Below are 19,930 nucleotides of genomic sequence, written 5' to 3' on the forward strand. Positions count from 1 at the left end.
TCTGTCGTACCCTTCTCCCCCTGCCCCCAGTCCCTCCCAGCATCAGGGTCTTTTCCAATGAGTCAACTCTTTGCATGAGGTAGCCAAAGTATTGGAGTTTCAGCTTTAACATCAGTCCTTCTAATGAACACCCAGGAGTGATCTCCTTTAGGATGGACTGGTTGGATCTCCTTGCAATCCATATTAATGCATATATATGAAATCTAGAAAAATGATACTGGAGATGCAGACGTAGGGAATAGACTTACAGGCACCGTGGGGGAAAGAGAAGGCAGCGCAAATTGAAATACTAGAAATAAAGGTACTCTCAAGAGTCTTCTCCAACACCATAGTTCAGAAGCATATATATATCATAACCTCCATCTCAAACAGTTTTATCCTCCTGATGAGGGAAATCAACCCTAAAGGACAACACCCCAAAAACTATATTATCTCTAACAAGGTAGAAATTTCAAGTTAATGGAATGTGTCATTATTTCACATTAATGGAATATAATTATATGTCACAATGCTAACTGAATATAGCTAGGACACCACCATTGGGATAGTGGAGAAAAAGACATAAGATGCAAAATGATCTTATACTGGCACAGAATGAAGTCCTCTCATCTTCTTTCCAGATGTGGTTCATCCTTTAAGACCTGCTCAAATCCCCACATCCTTCTGAACACCTTCCTTTGATATCTCTGTCAACTTTACCGTAGAATTTGAATTATTCCTTCATATTAAGTACCCTGTTAAAAACTGCTGTGTGCTGCTCCTTTTCTAAGTATCTCTTCAGTGTTCAGAATGGCACTAAAACAGCAGGCACTTGGCTATTCTTGTAAAGTACATTACAGATACAAATATAATAGCACACACAGTAACGAAAGATGCACTTCATTCTGCCTTGCACTATTCAAGAGTTTGAGTTTTAAATGTGAACTGGTTTAGAAGCATTTCTATCTGGTATTTCCAAATGTCTAGTGAATAAATGCCTTGAGTTTTCTTGGTAATTTGTACAATTAGGGTGATTTATACCTGCAACATTAAGAAAACTAAGATCATGGCATCTGGTCCCATCACTTCATGGGAAATAGATGGGGAAACAGTGGAAACAGTGTTAGACTTTATTTTGGGGGGGCTCCAAAATCACTGCAGATGGTGATTGCAGCCACAAAATTAAAAGACGCTTAATCCTTGGAAGGAAAGTTATGACCAACCTAGACAGCACATTCAAAAGCAGAGATATTACTTTGCCAACAAAGGTCTGCCTAGTCAAGGCTATGGTTTTTCCAGCGGTCATGTATGGATGTGAAAGTTGGGACTGTGAAGAAAGCTGAATGCAGAAGAATTGATGCTTTTGAACTGTGGTATTGAAGAAGACTCTTCAGAGTCCTTTGGACTGCAAGGAGATCCAACCAGTCCATTCTAAAGGAGATCAGTCCTGGTTGTTCTTTGGAAGGAATGATGCTAAAGCTGAAACTCCAATACTTTGGCCACCTCATGTGAAGAGTTGACTCATTGGAAAAGACTCTGATGCTGGGAGGGATTGGGGGCAGGAGGAGAAGGGGAGGACAGAGGATGAGATGGCTAGATGGCGTCACTGACTCAATGGACATGAGTTTGAGTAAACTCCGGGAGTTGGTGATGGACAGGAGGCCTGGCACGCTGCAATTCATGGGGTCGCAGAGTCGGACATGACTGAGCGACTGAACTGAACTGAACTGATACCTGCAAGGTTAATATGATATAAAAATACTAAAGTGTTACTACCTTGGTCTGGAAACAGGACATCATGGAAAGTCTGACATGAACTAGCTACAAAGGAAAGCCTTTTTGGCCTCTTGAAAATGCTGGTAAGGGTATGAATGGTTTGCTTATGCTACTGTCTTTACAGAGGCTATAAACACATTATCTTTATAAATTTTGGGGGAAATACCATCCAGCCTCACCCTCTGTAGATTCATTTCAGAAACACGTTTTAATTCATGCCCTCTCCTTGTGCAAACATGGCATAGAATTACTACAGCCAACGATTCAGCCTCAATGTTAAAAAAACAACAGCAACAATACAAGTTTTAAAACTATTCAGGAAAAATGCTTGATGTTTCTGAAAGTTATGTGTCATTTTTAAAAATATACTTTGTGCAAACTGAAACAGAGTCCAAAGAGAAGGGAAAATGTTTGTTAGAATAATACAAGGTGCCATCCAGCCATTTGAATCAACTATGAAAAGCACACCAAAAGATTTAGAAATAATGTAAAAGATGTCTCAGAAATATTAAAGACATTTATCACATATTTCATGGCTTTTACCATTAGTTCAAGACCTAGAGTTGTCCTCAACATACAGCACCTCATGTAGACAACAGAGTGAAATTAATTCTGTCAATGAGATTTCTCCAGGTCGTCCACAGGCAACAGTGAAGAATGACAAATTAGGCACTAAGTTGGGTTTGAAAAGTACGTGAGAATGTGTAAAATACACAGATGAACCAATTCCCCATGGATACTGAAGGATGACTGCACAGACTTAACCAAAATGTGCATTATTTTAAGACTCAAACTGTTCCTTCTACAGCTGTTAAAAATAACTTCCTTAAAAAATAAACACCTGAAGTTACCTTTTTTACAGTGTAACTGTTCTTACTATATTCACTAAGATTTTTCAAAATTTAAGTACAGCAATTTATGCGCTTTTTAATAGGGAATTAAGATCATTGTGACAAGGTCTCTAAAAAACAAGACAATCCACATTTCTAATTTTTCTCTTAAATACCTCTTTTCAACAACCAGCAAACTCTCCTTGGATCTTTAAGTCCCCATGAAGATAAATATTATCTAATTCCTCACCTGTGATAGGTATGAAAAAGCTGTTTATTTAAGACCAAACTGGAGACTATTATGGGGAGCCATGAAGTAAATGAGCCAGGACAACGTGGGTTTGTGCATGCTAGGTCACTTCAGTTGTGTCCAACTCTGTGTGACCCTGTGGACTGCAGCCCGCCAGGCCCCTCTGTCCCTGGGACTCTCCAGGCGAGAACACTGGAGTGGGTTTTCAGGCCCTCCTCCAGGGGATCCTCCTGACCCAGGGATCGGACCCAGGTCTCCCACGTTTGCAGGCAGGTTCTTTACCATCTGTGCCACCAAGGAAGCCCCACATTTATCAGAGGAAGCCTCCCAGCTGATATCCAGATGATGACCCTTTCTTATTCTAATACCCACAGAAGAGGAGGAAGCGGGGGCGGGGGGGGGGGGGGGGGGTGGAGTAGAACAGAAAAGGCTACATCCATCCATTAAGTCTCCAAACTCATCTCAGAGGGTACCTAAGCAGAATCCTCATGAAAGGAAAGGCAATATGGCCAAATATTTAAAATCCTGGTGGAATATATGACCATATTTAAAGAAAAAAATAATAGCCCAAGAAAATTTTCTGAAAAAAAAATTTTGAGAAGTGATTTTTCATATAAGCCACTTAGATAAAAGAGAAAATTCTTTAATTTCTGATAAAAGCTACAGATAAAAACAATTAAAATGAAGGGATTCTATAGATGCAAGTGAAATTTAAAATAATGTAAAATGACTGCTCCACTCATGATTATCCCGCTGTCATCAAGACTTAGACAAAATCTACATGTCTATATGATATTTTAGTCTACGTGTCAATATAGCATCAGTCACACTTGCTGCTGCTGCTGCTAAGTTGCTTCAGTCATGTCCGACTCTGTGCGACCCCATAGACGGCAGCCCACCAGGCTCCCCTGTCCCTGGGATTCTCCAGACAAGAACACTGAAGTGGGTTGCCATTTCCTTCTCCAATGCATGAAAGTGAAAAGTGAAAAGGAAGTCGCTTAGTCGTGTCTGACTCTTACCGACCCCATGGACTGCAGCCCACCAGGCTCCTCCGTCCATGGGATTTTCCAGGCAAGAGTACTGGAGTGGGGTGCCATTGCCTTCTCTGCCACATCCCTGAGGAACTTCTTATTTGAGTGTCTCTGCTAAAGAATTATCAAGCAAATCCCTCAAAATATGAAAAGGAATAATAATAAGGACTGCAAGGAGATCCAACCAGTCCATCGTAAAGAAAATCAGTCCTGGGTGTTCATTGGAACAACTGATGTTGAAGCTGAAACTCCAATATTTTGGCCACCTGATGCAAAGAGCTGACTCACTTGAAAAGACCCTGATATTGGGAAAGATTGAAGGCAGGAGGAAAAGGGAACGACAGAGGATGAGATGGTTGGATGGCATCACTGACTCAATGGACATGAGTTTGGGTGGACTCCAGGATGGGGAGGCCTGGCGTGCTGCGGTTCATGGGGTCGCAAAGAGTCAGACATGACTGAGTGACTGAACTGACTGACTGACTGAGTGCTATGCTTTTCAAAGTAGTGTAATACCAGGTACAAGATAACCTCCTTGGGGACAAAAAGAAGTTCAATGGTGAAAATACTGTAGGGTATACAGTTGGAGGTTTGAAACACACATTATCATATTTCAAGTCTTGCCACATGCAAACGTTTTCATCTTTGTTTACCTAATCCTTTTCAAACCAAGCTTAACTAATATTCCATTGAGTACACTTTGGGAAAAGCCAGTCATGTGTCACTACTTCTGGAACTGTTTTTGTATTTGTCAAAAATAGCTCTTCTAAAGAACTATAAAGATGAGTATAGGAATATTCTCTGTGCTACACAATGAGGGAGATGCTGGCAGATGATTCCTTTGCTGCCTCTCAAATCAGTTTTCACAGAAAGACACTTATTTTATCTGATACAAGGTTAGGGGCCAGCTCAATTTCCTCTCTTCCTTTAGCCAGTCACAAGTCAATCCAATACATTATTTCTGGCAAGAGCTACAGTGACTCACTTGGGTCTAAAAAATAACTCTTGACCACATGTAGTACATTTAGATCCTTCTCCGGAATCTAACATCAATATTCACCAGTTGTAAGGTGTTCTCAGCTGTAAGCATTTCCCACTAATTCACCCCAATCTAGTATTAAAAGAGGCCATACAAAATAACCAAAATCCCCACTTTTTTTTGAGTTGTATAGAAATTTTGACAGCATTTAATGTTCCATCACAATATTTGGCAAATGCACACTGGCATTCATACACTTTAAATCTGAACAGATTTGGGGAGGAACAAGTCCAAAATAATCATTCCAGACTTGGAGAGGGGAGAGTTTATGCCCTAAAGAACATTTCTAAGATAACATTTTAGCTATAAATCAGACTTACTCCCCAAGAGCAATGTTAAACTACATGTAAAAGAATTAAGAGCTTTAAACAAACTAATTTTAACTCATGTTTAGCCCTGAGAGGAGTGGTCTGGGAAAACAGATTCCATTGCTTAGACATAAATTGATAATGGTTTCTTTTATGAGTACTGCAATGATGAATATGTATGCCTAGGAAAGCATATATTTGGGTTCAAGCATATGAGCCCCTATATGTAGAAATATTTTAAATGTGTAAAATATAAGCAAACAGAAGGAAAAATGGGAAACAAGAACAGGTTTGGCAGGTATATCTCAAGGGAACACATCTGAGTGCAGAGTCTAAATCTTAGCTGAGGCTCTATCCCAGTCCCAGGTCTGGAGTCCAGATTCACAACGTGTGAGGAGATGAGACTGGGGACAAGACCACGTACAGGTCTTCTGAGAACGGCTAAACCCATCACCCTCCTCCAGCAGATTTGTTCAGTCCTCCAAAGTAATGAAAACGATAACTGAGATCCAGCATCCAGCTGGTCAAAATAGATGTTGATATTCCTCCCTCACCAGTTCCAAATAGAATTTACTTTCCCTTTTGATGAATTCAAATGCAGAATACCTGAGAGAATAGATCATTTTCAGAAGATCAGTTCAAATTCGGCCCATGGTCTGGTGCCGAACAAGTCTGATGATCATTTTTTTCCCACTTAGGAATGGAGGTGGTGGGATGAAAGAACACCCTCTGTCCATAACTGCAAATCTAACCACGTCAACTTCTACCACAGAGAAAGGCTTGATGTCTTATTTGGGGAGAGTTTTTCTATGGTGATACTAAATATTTGGGCATGATATACAATTTTTTTAAGTTCAGAAAAATAATTTAGATTAAGAAGACACGTGATACCTCGCTCATGTTGGAAGATAAAATGAATATGGGAAACTTCATCAATGTTTAAGTCAAGTAAACAAATTTGTTAAGTTAAACATTATTTCTGAGTAGCTTCATCAGAAACATTATTTCAACTCTCCCCAAAACACTTATAATATGAAAACAGTTGAGGTACATTGGAATTGGTAAATTTCAGTAATCAGTATATCCCTGCCTTCTCATCATCTGTTCTTCAGTAACCAAATGCCCCTGACCTAATGTCCATAGTCTCCTTTCTCTGGGCCTCCCACTCCCTTCTTGAAGCCCTAATGACCTTTAAACTGTCCTGCAACCTCCCAACTCTCAATCTCTCACAGGGCAAGGACCATCCTGTGTATCACTATACAACCTATGTAAGTTTGCTCACCTAGTGTGTGGATGTTCAAAACACTGAATTAATCCATTTCTATCTCAAAATAAGTATGAAAATTCCTTTTCATTCCTTAAAATATTTTAATCTAAAAAGGAATATGAAGGCCGTTTAAGAATGGTAACTACATCCCTTCATTCAAAACTTCCTAAAAGTTAATTCCCACAAGTGCTATTAAGCTCATATACTGATCAGATCTCTGCACCCAAAGCCAGTGCTCTAGGACAACCCTGGGGCAACTGAGCTCACGTGCCTCAACTAAAGAACTTGCATGCTGCAATTACTGGAACCCACACACGACAACTGGAGAGTCCATGTGCCAAAGGGCAAACTCACACCTGACCAACTAAGACCAGATGCAGCCAAATATATAAATAATTTGTTGAGAAAAGACAATAGGCACCACATGGAGTTGTTCATGCTAAAGCCTCACAAGACCAAACCAAGACTAAATTACAGTTTTGGCTCTTTCAGAAATGAAATCTTAACCCAATCAATTAGGAATCCTGTGATCAGTACAACATCCTGTAAAAGGGAGTAACTTTGCAATAAGCAACCCATTTTTTGCCTAGTGTAACTTCCTTGTTCCAGCTCCCATCTACCTATAAGTCTTTCATTCTGCACAAATCTTAGGAACATCTTTCTATCTGCTAGATTGAATGATGTTCAATTCGTGAATCACCAAATAGTCAATAAGATCTTTAAAATTTACTCAATTTTTTTTTAATTAGTTCCCTGAAGATTTCCAACCTGTTCATCTCTTCTTAAAAGATGGTGGAGGGGGAAATCACCCCATGTTTTTCGTGCTGGCTCATAACAGTTTATTGCAACCTTTAGGAATATAACTGGTAGACATTTTGTATTCTATTTATTAAGTAATACCATGAGCTTAGTTTCCTTCATTTAACAAGCAGTAAAGCAGGTAATGTAAAATATTTATTTGCTTTCTTAAAATGAGTTAAGTTGCTGTATTTTGTGTTTAAAAGGAACAAAACATAGAAGGCATTGTGTTATTCAGCAAATGACTGACTCATCTTTTTCCCTAATGTGACCTGAGTGCCTGCTGTGTCCCAGACCTGCCCTAGGTGCTGGAGACACAGATCTACCCCAAGGAGCCTAGAGCTGGAAAAGGGACCTGCAGATCTTGACAGACTATACAGTTCAGATATTTAAGCAAAAGAATTATGGTTTTCATTTTCAAAAGCATATCACATTTTAACAGTAATATCACTTTACAATTTTGTTTCTAAACTTGAAGACAACAAATAGTTAACATTTGCTTTCATATGATCTCTTTGAAGAAACAACAAAATCTGAGGAGCAATCTATGATAGAATAACCAAAGGTTCCAATTAAATAGGCAGGAGAATCACAAATATTTAGATTCTCTTTAAACCTAAGATGTCTTGACTTCAATTATCTAAAATAACTGAAGATGAGTTTTCACATATAAAATTTTTCTTTATCTTCAGATACAAATATGAAACTAACTTTCCAAATTTCCGATTCTACATGCTGAATCCTGCTAGAGAGCATTCAGTTCAGTTAAGTCGCTCAGTCATGTCCCACTCCTCGCGATCCCATGGACTGCAGCAGGCCAGGCCTCCCTGTCCAACTCCTGAAACCTACTCAAACTCATGTCCATCACATCGGTGATGCCATCCAACCATCTCATCTTTCGTCCTCCCCTTCTTCTCCCACCTTCAATAGTTACTAGCATCAGACAGCACCACTGAAAATGTTTTCCAGGATCTAGTTTTAGGGTTTTGATGGCAAAATTATACAAACCTTTCCATTTACATTATTTGAAGGTAAGAAATGTTTCCCATTTTACTAAAAATTTACTATTGATCAGACCATACTCCTTCCGTTTGAAGATCAAAGTGTCTCCGTGGATCACATATTTTAATCCCATCTCAATTTTAATCCCATTATTATATAATGATATAATAAATATCATTATAAAACTATTCTGGCCCTACATTTGAGAGTTTTTACCTGTTTTCTTGCTTTCTTTGTCATTAAAAAAAAAAAAAAAAGCATAGCATGCTGATGTAATTAGCCCAGATTACTTTAACCTTTATGGTCAGAAGACCAGGCCTTAAAAGTTATGTTATTTTCAAAGAGCAAAGAAAAAGAAGAACCAAAAACATTTTTCAAGATATCTCTTTATTAATACCAATTGCGTAACATTTAACATAAATTAAAACGTGCCCTAACACACTCAAGAGGAAGATGAATAAGATGGTCATATGGAAACATCCGTTGTAATAAAATCCTGATCGCAAACTACTCATCTCCAAGGGCTAGAACAGAAAAAAAAAAAAAAGGTGGGTGGGCGGGGGGCGGGGGGGATATTCCTTTTTCCTTAGAAAGACTGTGTGCAGTTTTGAAATCGGAATGCCTGCCAGAGGCGGCTTTATCACCCTCTACCCGCCAGCGTTACCAAGATCCTTAACATCCCAGCAGTGCGCGTTACCTAACACGCACATACAGGTAGAGATGGACACCTAGAGCCTCCAAGGCCAATAAACTGGCCCTCTGGAAATTAGGAAACAAATGATAAATGACTTTTCCTCATTTCCTCAGACCCTGCCTTCTCCACCTTACCGTTCTACTCCAGCTTGCAAGGAAGGACGACCTCCTTCCTGAGGCCTCACAGCTATTCCCTACGGTCTTAGGCACAGCGAAGTGGGGGGTGACAGCGGGTTTGCGGGGGCGCAGCTTTGCTTGCTGCGCTCCCACCTCCATCAGAGGCAGCCCCTCCGGCCTGGGCTTACCCAGGGGGAGGGGTGTGCAAGGCTGGGGAGGACAGCCAGCCGACAGGGCTTGGCAAATCCCAGCCCCAGCCCTCCCCCCACGTACACTTTCCACCCCGGGTGCCTCTCGCCCTCCTTTCCCACCGCCGGGCCACCCCGCGCGGCTCCCTTACCCGGCTCGTGGACGCCGGGGTTGTCGGACAGCTCGAGCACCAGCAGCTCGCGGCCCTCGAAGCTGCGCCCCACCGTGTAGATCCTGCTGACCGCGGCGCACTGCAGCCACACGGACACGAGCGCTTCACGAAGCTCTGGGTAGCGGTGGTACTCAAAGGAGATGCCGTCCTCCTGGGGCCGCCGGCGCCGCCTTGCGCCCGCCACAGGGCCCCCAGGCCCCCGGGCCTCGGCGCCCAGCAGCCAGGCACAGGCGGCCAGCGAGCCGCACAGCACCAGCAGCGCGCAGCCCCCTCGCCGGGCCATCGCGTACCGCGTCTCCTGTGCGGCCTCCTCTGGGCCCGGAACCTCGGGGTGCACGGCCTGCGGGTCCCCTCGACTCGCCTCCCGGCGGCCTGGAGCGGGGAGGGCAGCGAAGATCTAAGCAGGGACCGCGAAGCAGGAGAGGAGCGCAGGACGCACCGCCGCCGAGTGCGGGACGCAAGGGAGGCGGCGCGGAGCCCGGCGAGGCGCACGGGCGGGGCAGGGAGGGCGGCGCCGCCGGCCGGATTCGCGGCCAACCGGGGGCCGCTATGCTGTTTGTGGGCTTGGAGCCACGTCAGAATCAAATGGCGCCGCTAGGACCCAGGTGAGATGACAGCTAAGGTCGGATGTGGGCACGTTGCTGTCATCATTGAGAGACCCGTGACAGTGCCTGTTGGGGGGAAATCATTCTGAGATTGTTAGAGTCTTTTAAACGTGCCATCAGTTCCAAGACGACCAGGTTTCCATCTTGATGTTCCCAAGACTAGATAATATTCCAGGAAAAAAAAAAAAAGAAAGAAACACAAAGGCAGCCACTTGCCTTCTGCCTGTGACGTGTCTTTAATAATTGTATTGATAGTTCAAACACAAACCCACAGGTTGGCTGTTAATTGATTGCATGGTCTGTCTGAAAAACAGAACACTGGGCACTTGGATTTAGAGGTTTAAGAAACTGAAAATGCGTTCTATCGATTTGCAGATAGTGTCTTTAATTGTATTTATGCACATACCTGGGTTCTTCCAGCGGGGAAGGAAAAGAGTAAGACAATGTCATCTGCCAGTGCCTGTGTCAACCCCCTTCTGTAATTCCTGTGGGGAAAGCAGAGTACAGCCCGAGCGATGGTCAAGGGATTTAGTTGGGTATTAAGGTTAAATCTTTCCAAAACAGCTTTTCCGGTAGGTTCAGGCTCAGTCTCTTACCTGGTTGTAACTAAGATGCCGCCAGGACTGCAGTCATCTGAAGGCTTGACTGGGGTTAGAAAATCTTCTTCCAAGAAAAAAAGTTAAAGATCAAAACTGTTACAGAAAGAAAACTCTGATCATGAAAGATAATATCTCCATTCCCCTCCCATAATTATTGCAAAAATATAAAATCATTTATAGCTTTAGATACCTAGCCTTTACACAGAATTTGTAGTAGAGCAAACGTTATTCTGAAGAGGTTGCCTTTTGGATTCAATAATAGCACAAATCTAAGTAAATAATCCATTGGGTATTTCAACCAAGCAGGAAAAATAGACATCATATGGGTAATTTTTTATGTTAGACTTTTTTTTTTGTCTTAACTCATTCTTTTTCCCCCTAACAGTGCACTGCACTGAATAAAAACTCTCTCCTGGGAATGGATTCATAAAAAAGAAAGAAAAGAAAAAATGGTGCTGGTTTCAAAACTTTCTGACAGCAGCATGGATCCTTTTTGAATTTGGGGGGATGAACTGACACTGTAAAGACATGCCACTCAGTTGAATTTGGACCTGGCCACGTACCTTGTCAATTTAGGCAGAGCTAAGAACCCTGTATTTTTCTCAGTGACCAATCTCAGTTTGATTACATGGTTCAAGAGTTTGAAACCAGAGTTATAATTAGATTTCTAAAATCATGCCCAAAAGAACAACCTAGTAAACCTAGAAAAAAAAAAAAAACAGTGTAGCTAAAACCAATAACTTCAGCAGTGGAAGGTTAAGATTTTCAGGTTAGCTATTTAAGGTAACCACACTAATTTGTGGCGAGATGGGTCATATACTAGTGACAACACATGTAAACAGCATATGGTTTGGTGAAGTCCTGTGTTGACCTTAAGTTTCTCTTCAAACAAAGGGTGTATTTTCTATTTTCTCCCAAATCTCAGTTTTATGGGTTTTGTTTTGTTTTGTTTTGTTTTTTGCTTTTTTGTAAACAGGTGAGATCCTGCCAGCGCTGTGGTCTCACTTGAAAGGGATCTTTTGGAAGAACCTTAGAAGTTTGTTTTCTTTATCTATTAAAATGAAATATTTTGATTCACTCAAGTGCAGCAGGGTCATCTAGAGAATTTGTACAATGTGCAGATTCCTAAGCACCCACCAATACAGAGATGGGATTCAGGTATTAACAAGGTTCCAGGTTTTCGTAAGAACCCAGGTATTTTTTATTTTGATGTTTGATTGATGAACATGCTTTGAAAATCTCAAATACTGCAACTCTGGAAGTTTTCTTTTTGAGAAAAGTTCCTGTTTACCAAAACACGGAATCACACCACATAAAACAAGAAATCAATTCACAGGAATTAAAACTTTGTTTTTGAATTTCTGGGCAATTTTAGGTGTAGGTCAGCTTCACTGGAGTGTAATTATTTTTTGTAGTTTCATAGGCAATTATGTAAAAGGTTATATACCCATCCTGATTGCTAGATAGAAAATCTTGCATGCTAAGCATTTAATATGTTTGACCCTGTGCATTCATAGATAAATCTAGTGTGAAGGCACATTTTAAATTATTCATATATATGCACACACACACAAGGAAGAAAGAGATCTGTTTTTTGTGTCACTTCTGAACATCTATATGAGCATATTTAAGCCCCCTGAGGCTTCACTTCCTGCATCACTTCTATTATTTTCAAATCCAGAAACTGTCTCTTCCTATATCCGAAACCTTGTATTCAGTTCAGTTCAATTCAGTTCAGTCACTCAGTCGTGTCCAACTCTTTGTGACTCCATGAACCACAGCACGCCAGGCCTCCCTGTCCATCACCAACTCCCAGAGTTTACTCAAACACATGTCCATTGCGTGGGTGATGCCATCCAACCATCTCATCCTCTGTCGTCCCCTGCTCCTCCTGCCTTCAATCTTTCTCAACACCAGGGTCTTTTCAAATGAGTCAGCTCTTCACATCAGGTGGCCAAAGTATTGGAATTTCAGCTTCAGCATCAGTCCTTCCAATGAGCACCCAGGACTGATTTCCTTTAGGATGGACTGGTTGGATCTCCTTGTAGTCCAAGGGACTCTCGTTAATCTTCTCCAACACCACAGTTCAAAAGCATCAATTCTTCTGCGCTCAGCTTTCTTTATGGTCCAACTCTCACATCCATACATGACTACTGGAACAACCATAGGTTTGATTATAGAGACCTTTTTTGGCAAAGTAACACCTCTGCTACTTAATATGCTGTATAGGTTGGTCATAGCTTTTCTTCCAAGGAGCAAGCATCTTTTGATTTTATGGCTGCAGTCACCATCAACAGTGATCTTGGAGCCCAAGAAAAGTCTGTCACTGTTTCCATTGTTTCCCCATCTATTTTCTGTGAAGTGATGGGACCAGATGCCATGATCTAATTTTTTTGAATGTTGAGTTTTAAGCCAGCTTTTTCACTGTCCTCTTTCACCTTCATCAAGAAGCTCTTTAGTAGTTCCTTATCACTTTCTGCCATAAGGGTGGTATCATCGGCATATCTAAGGTTACTGATATTTCTCCCAACAATCTTGATTCCAGCTTGTGCTTTATCCAGCCTGGCATTTCACATGATGTACTCTGCAGGTAAGTTAAATAAGCAGGGTGATTATATACAGCTTTGAGGTACTCCTTTCCCAATTTGGAACCAGTTCATTGTTCCATGTCCAGTTCTAACTGTTGCTTCTTGACCTGCATACAGATTTCTCAGGAGGCAGGTAAGGTGGTCTCATATTCCCAGCACTTTAAGAATTTTCCACAGTTTGTTGTGGTCCACACAGTCAAAGGCCTTAGCCTAGTCAATGAAGTTGAAATAGATGTTTTTTCTGGAATTCCCTTGTGTTTTCTATGATCCCACTGATATTGGCAATTTGATCTCTGGTTCCTTTGCCTTTTCTAAAGCCAGCTTGTACATCTGTAAGTTTTTCATATAATTTATTTAATTGTAAGTTTATATAATTTATTTTTTAATAAATAATGACTGTATTTAACAAGTGAGTCATAAGATTCCTTCAGTTTTACCATTGCCTCTTGCAGGTGTCAACAAAGAAACCCAGGAGTTGCAAATAAGAAAAGCGTTATCTGGAAGTCCTAGAAAATGCAATACTGGAGACACGGATTCAGGTAAAACCAAGAGTTCACAGGAAGAGTAGGAGTCAGGGATGTATGAAGGCAAAAGCCACAAAGTTGTTAAAGTTTTCTGGCAAAAATCATGATGGACTTCGATGCAAGAAAGAGATATTTTTCCTTAAAGGATAGGATGTCTGCATTATTTAGGGTAAGGGTCCAATAAGCGTCTTGAGTTTCTGGGACATTGGGCAGATGTTCTGGATGCTCGAATTAAGACAGTAAGTGGTCAAAATGTTAGATTCCATCCAGAATCACTTCCTCGGTGGCCTTGAGGCTTTGTTTCAGAGCACCTCTAGCAGTGCCTACTGTGTTTGATTTTCCTTCCATACAGGATGGCTCCAACTCTTCCCTCTCCAGCTCCACTCCTCACTCAACAGGACCCCTTCCAGCCTGGCCCTCCTCTGTGGTTCCCCGTAGAGGCAAGGTTGTATTGAACTTCAGGGTTCATAAACTTTACACATCAGAATCACCTGGTGAGCATGGCCACATTCTGGACCAGTTGAATACAATTTTCTGGGGCTGGTGCTTAGAAGTCTGCATTTGAGCAAGCTCACCCCACCCCTATTCTCTCAGGGGGACTGTGGTGCATAATAGGATTAGAGGAATACTGTCCAGTTAAGGAGACTAGTGTTGAGGTTTGACAGACAGCATTCTAATCCCAGGTCTGCTTATTCCTAGAAGCTGCTCCATGACTTCTCCCTATCATAAGGGACACAGCATTTCATGAACTCATAATAATGCAAGCAGAGGGAAGCAGAGTCAAAGAGGGAAGATGGTATGCTGCTGGCTTGGAAGATGGAGGAAAAGGCCACCAAACCAAGGAATGCTGGCAGGCACTAGAAGATGGAAAAGGAACTAAGCCTTTTTCTCCCCTAGCTTCCATGCTGAATAAATAAGAATTTATCTCCATGTAAACTCACTTCATTTTCTGTAAAAGATCTCAACAACCACACTGTTCTCTTTCTGACACAGAGTGCACATGGATGCCCCATGGGTGGGCATGAATCAGGAGGGCAGCAAGTTTCAGGTCCCCACACTCATCCTCATGTAGCTCGACAGCGCCCAGGCCAGACAGCACCTCAGGGAAGGGCCTCTGGGCCAGCAGAGACTGCAGTGAGCTCAGCTTCTGGTCCACAGAGCTGAGCTCCACCTTTATAGCCATCCTCCGTAGCTCAGAGGTTAAAGCATCTGCCTGCAATGTGGGAGAGCTGGGTTCGATCCCTGGGTTGGGAAGATCCCCTGGAGAAGGAAATGGAAACCCACTCCAGTATTCTTGCCTGGAAAGTCACATGGACAGAGGAGCCTGGTGGGCTATACACCACGGGTAGCAAAGAGTCAGACACAACTGAGTGACTTTACTTCACTCCCCTGCCTCCCAGCTGGTGGGTACAAGAGGAGTGCTCAGTAAAGAAGCCTTCTGAGCTCCTTCTCTTCCTGCTAGGACAGCCTCCAGTCATGGTCAGTGGCCAGTACTCTCACTGGCCTGGCAGCACCATTCAGTCATCCTACTTCAGAATCCTTCCTCCTTCCCATGAACTCCCAACACACTGCAGGGCTTTCCTGGCAAGCCCTGGAGAAATTCTCTGATCAAACTCTGCTTGACTTTCTCTCCATCAACACCATGAAGCCTGTGTCCCTGAATTGACCAGGGCTGCATCTGGTCTCATGGGTCTCCCATTTTTCCCATTTCTCATTTCTCTCATCATTGGGTTGTGTGCAAACAAGCATCAGGCAAGTGTCACCAAAATATTCATGCCACTTTTACTTGTCACTGTGTAATTAATAAAACAAAACAAAACTGAGTAAACTGATAAATACAAGAGTAGAAAAATGTTGAATACCTTGGAAGCACTTGAATTTTAAAAATGGAATTGGGTATGAATAAGAAAACAGTGAAGGACTGAGGAAAAGATTAAAAAAAATCTCAAAAGATACTGCTTTTAGATTTGTTCAAAAATCTGACACTAAAACTGTAATGGTAGAAAACACATTATGGTGAGGAGTTCTCATCCCAACAACCAAAACCAACAGGTGAATAACTGGACACTTACGTTTTAAGCTCAAATAAGTTAAAGTGTGCTTTCTTCTTTTTTTGAAAAATGACTCTCCTCTTTACCTGATTCTTTCATTAAATACCCACTGCGTATTCCAGTTGTATCAGCTTAGTGGGTGGATGTACCACGCAGACAGGTAACAGCCAGGGCACTCTGAACCTACCACATGAATCAGCAAGATAAAACTCCCATTTACAGATATCACAGCCTAAAACCTAATAACCAGCTCAAATTAAATATAATCCAAAGTGTTTATCAGTGTTATTGTACAGATCTATGTGTGGGTGCTAAGTTGTTTCAGTCCTGTCTGACTCTTGGAGATCTTATGGACTGTAGCCTGCCAGGCTCCTCTATCCATGAGATTCTCCAGGCAAGAATACTGGGGTGGGTTGCCATGCCCTCCTCCAAGGGATCTTCCAGACCAAGGATCAAACTCTTGTCTCTTGCATCTCCTGCTTTGGCAAATACCACCTGGGAAGCATTCTATAGCTCTAGTGCTCAGTCGCTTCGGTCGTGTTAGACTCTTTACAATCCCATGCACTGTAGCCCACCAGGCTCCTCTGTCTGTAGGATTCTCTAGGCAAGAATGCTGGAGTGAGTTGCCACGTCCTTCTCCAGGGGATCTTCCTGACTAAGGGATCGAACCTGCATCTCATGTCTCCTGCATTGGCAGGTGGATTCTTTACAACTGACCCACTGGGAAAGCCCCTTCTACAGCTCTATCTATATCAATTTCTCTGTATCCCAGTGGCCACCCCAGTATTTTTGATCTCCCAGCAGCACAACTCAACACAAACATATTATGAGTCATATATGTAATTTTGAACTTGTTAGTAGCCATGTTTCTTAAAAAGGAAAGAGGGGAAATTAATTTTAATAATAATTTTAACCCAATATATTGTAAATGCTATCATTTCAACTTGAAAATAGCATAAATTATTAATAAAATTTTTTCATTCTAAGTCTTCAAAATCGCTTGTGTAATTTACATTATAGCACATCAGCACAATTCAGACTACCCATATTTCCTGAGCTCACAACTCACAAGTGGCTGGTGACAGCTATGTTGGACAGGTGGGCTATCCTGCTTTTCTTATATTCCTATCTTCTAAAATTATTCTTTCTGTTTATCTTCCCAGATAATGCCTTAGCACAGGCTCTGGTTATTCCTTGCCTGGACTATGGCAACATCCTCCCCTGAAGATTATTCCTCTTATCAGCGGTTAACCTCAGTTTCTAATCTTGTTGCCAAAACCACCTTTTTCCTCATTCACCTGGATTATGCCATCCACCATCCTGTCCTGTCCATCACCCAGTGGATCAATGCCAAAGCTGTGATCCTCTCCCTCAGAGAATTCCCTTAGCTCACTTTTTGTGCTCCTCCTGCTTCTTTCACTAGCACCTTTTCTCTCTCAAATTCCTGCACCATCTCCCCTCAAACCACAACACATTTATGTCTACTCTTCCTTTACCCCTGTGCTGTCTGTCCCTTTCTCCTCCCTAGTCCAACCTCGATCTACTAACCTACGCCTGCCCTCACTTCCCCACCAAGCACTCTTCCTGCCTCCTGAAACTGCAGCTGTCTGCTGTCCTTGCAAAGAGAGAGCAACTCTCTTCTCTCCTCTAGAAAGCACTGAAATTCTCACTTTTTACTTTCCCCATTAGTTATCATCCAAACACCTCAGCTTTCTCACAGCACATCCTCTCTCCCACGTGAATTCTCCTCTGTGGGTTCTGCCCCCAACCCAGACTGAACATCCCCTGGCCTTGCCTGTGCTTCCTCAGGTCCACACTTGGGAGTACTGTCCTGCTCCCTCTTCACATGCTCCGTCTGGGTGACCTTATCCTTGCTTACGGTATCAATTATCACCTCTCCGTTTGTCACTCCTAACGTTGAGTCCTTTATCCATTCCCTCCCACTGAGAGACAGAGACTAGCCTGGCTTGTGTGTTTGCCTCCACAGCCCAGCAAAAAGAGAGCCACGGCCAATGGGACTCAACATGCTTGCAGGCAGTGGATAAACTGCTAACTTGCTTCCAGCTGCCTTCTACTTTTGGCACTGAGACTAATACCTGTGTTTTTAATGCTCTGATTACTCACTGAATTCCTGGGCTCTTTCATTCTTCTGCAGGTTCCCTTCCTTGGTTTGACACAACCAGTTTTCTCTTCACTCATCAACCACATGCACTAAGTTGCTTGCATGTAACAATACATTTGCCAGTGATCTCATTTTATCTGTGTAATTCTTCAACGTAGTTCCTATCTTTGTCAACATTGTTGTTGTTCATATGGTCAGTTTAAGTCAACCGCATCTCACATATAATATGCAGAAGAGAAAGGTAGATTTTTCTATGATGTTCTTACCTTTGGAAACCAAATTACTGAAATGAAAATCAAATTGTCATTTTCCATCATGTAAACCTCTCAAAGAATGATTGGTTTTCCCTTCAACTGCTGGAAGCCAATCAACATGAATAATTCATAACAACTTCATACACAGGATGCCAACTTTATGGAGCTCAGGAATATTAAACATTATGTAGATCATGAAGAAGTACTGAAACTCCTCATTACAAACAATAAACATGCCTTGTCTATTACATAATATTTTTTGTATCTTTTTAAATCTCAAATGTCCAAGAAAGAAAGTTGTTCACCTCTTAGTTTTGCCACCCCATGGACTGTAGCCCACCAGCCTCCTCTGTTCATGGAATTTTCCAGGCAAGAATACAGGAGTGGGTAGCCATTCCCTTCTTCAGGGGATCTTCCTGACACAGGGATCGAATCTGGATCTCCTGCATCACAGGTGGAGTCTTTACCTTCTGAACCACAAGGAAAACGCCTTTATAGAACATGTGAAATGTCAAAGTGAAACAGTCTCTTATATGTGGAAGCTGCCCACTTTCCTGTAAACTCAAAGTTATTAATATAAATAAATATATGTTGCACCCACACATATAAGTTAAGGTGTCTTCTGCCTTGGCCAACATTTGGAAGCTTCTGCTTCTAGAGGGACAGACCAAGGTACTAATGAGATTGAAATTGAGGCTGACTGATGACTCTGCTACAGAGAGGAAAACAAGAAAGTCAACAAGCAAATTTGTCACTCATTACCAAGACTGTACCTTTAATTTCAAAGAAGCTTTGTGAATGACAACAAACCCACTGAAGGAATGACTTACATCATCCTGTGGGTAGGTGAGCAGTCAGTCACGTCATTTTTTGCGAGAAAAAAAAAGTATTGCACATTCATCAAGTGGATGCTCAAACACTGTTCATAGACATCTATGACTTTAACATGGTACAGTTGCAGTCACTGTTATTGTGCACCTCGGTGTGGATTGATCAGTCTTTGAAGTTAAATCAGACTTCTCCTACACCCCTTACATAGGACTGGGGTTGGCCTTTTTGTTGAAAAGTAACTCATAGGTTGAGTCTTGCTCCAAGTTAAAGAAGAAAACGGTTTGGCTTGTTCCTCTCTCAGTTGCATGATTTACTCCATGACTCTGCATCCAGAGAGGGAGAGGGCAGACTAATTCACTAGGAGATGAGGGGCCAGGAGGTCTGGAGTGGTGGCTGCCCAGAAGGCTCTGCTGGCCAGTCATATCTTCTTATGAGTGCCTTAGTAGACTGTCCTCTTTAGGGGAAATCCCATGGCGAAAGGAAAAGAGTGTAGCTGAGAACCTAGGTGGGATTTGTGTAAGAGAGAAAGATTGGGGTGGGAGGAGAGAAATAGTGAGAGAGAGAGGAGGGCAAGGGGGAGAATGAAAAAATAAGAGGAAGAGGGGAAGAAAACATGAAAATGTAAGGCAGGTGAAAATCTGGTAATTTCTCTATTCAAGGGTCTTAGAAGTTTAATGAACTTCATCTACTTTGTGATAAGTGTGGGAAATTTGGAAGACTAGTCCTAAATCAAACTGAAGAATCTCTTCATATATCTTATTTGAGATACACAGTTGCATAACAACAACAACAAATAAAATCTGTAACATTTACAAAGTGTTTCTCCTGCATTTTCTAACTTGATTCTCACAATGACCTCATTTCATTATCCACATTTTAGAGACCAGTCACCTAAATTTATGGAG

The 19,930-nt window shown here is 42.0% G+C and overlaps 1 protein-coding gene across 2 annotated transcripts in view; it reads right to left on the reverse strand.

Moving 5' to 3' along the window:
• CPE (carboxypeptidase E) overlaps positions 1 to 9,975 on the reverse strand; it is a 148,076-nt gene extending 138,101 nt beyond the window's left edge. The window contains exon 1 of one of the 2 annotated variants that reach the window (XM_027513519.1): positions 9,431 to 9,975. In XM_027513519.1, coding sequence (XP_027369320.1) covers positions 9,431 to 9,734 — 304 coding nt within the window. In that variant the 5' untranslated portion in view covers positions 9,735 to 9,975. The remainder of the gene's footprint in view (positions 1 to 9,430) is intronic. The other variant, XM_027513520.1, reaches the window with a different exon arrangement.
• Positions 9,976 to 19,930: the final 9,955 nt, after the last annotated feature.

Source organism: Bos indicus x Bos taurus, chromosome 17 (genome assembly GCF_003369695.1).
Source record: "Bos indicus x Bos taurus breed Angus x Brahman F1 hybrid chromosome 17, Bos_hybrid_MaternalHap_v2.0, whole genome shotgun sequence".
Taxonomy (NCBI): domain Eukaryota; kingdom Metazoa; phylum Chordata; class Mammalia; order Artiodactyla; family Bovidae; genus Bos; species Bos indicus x Bos taurus.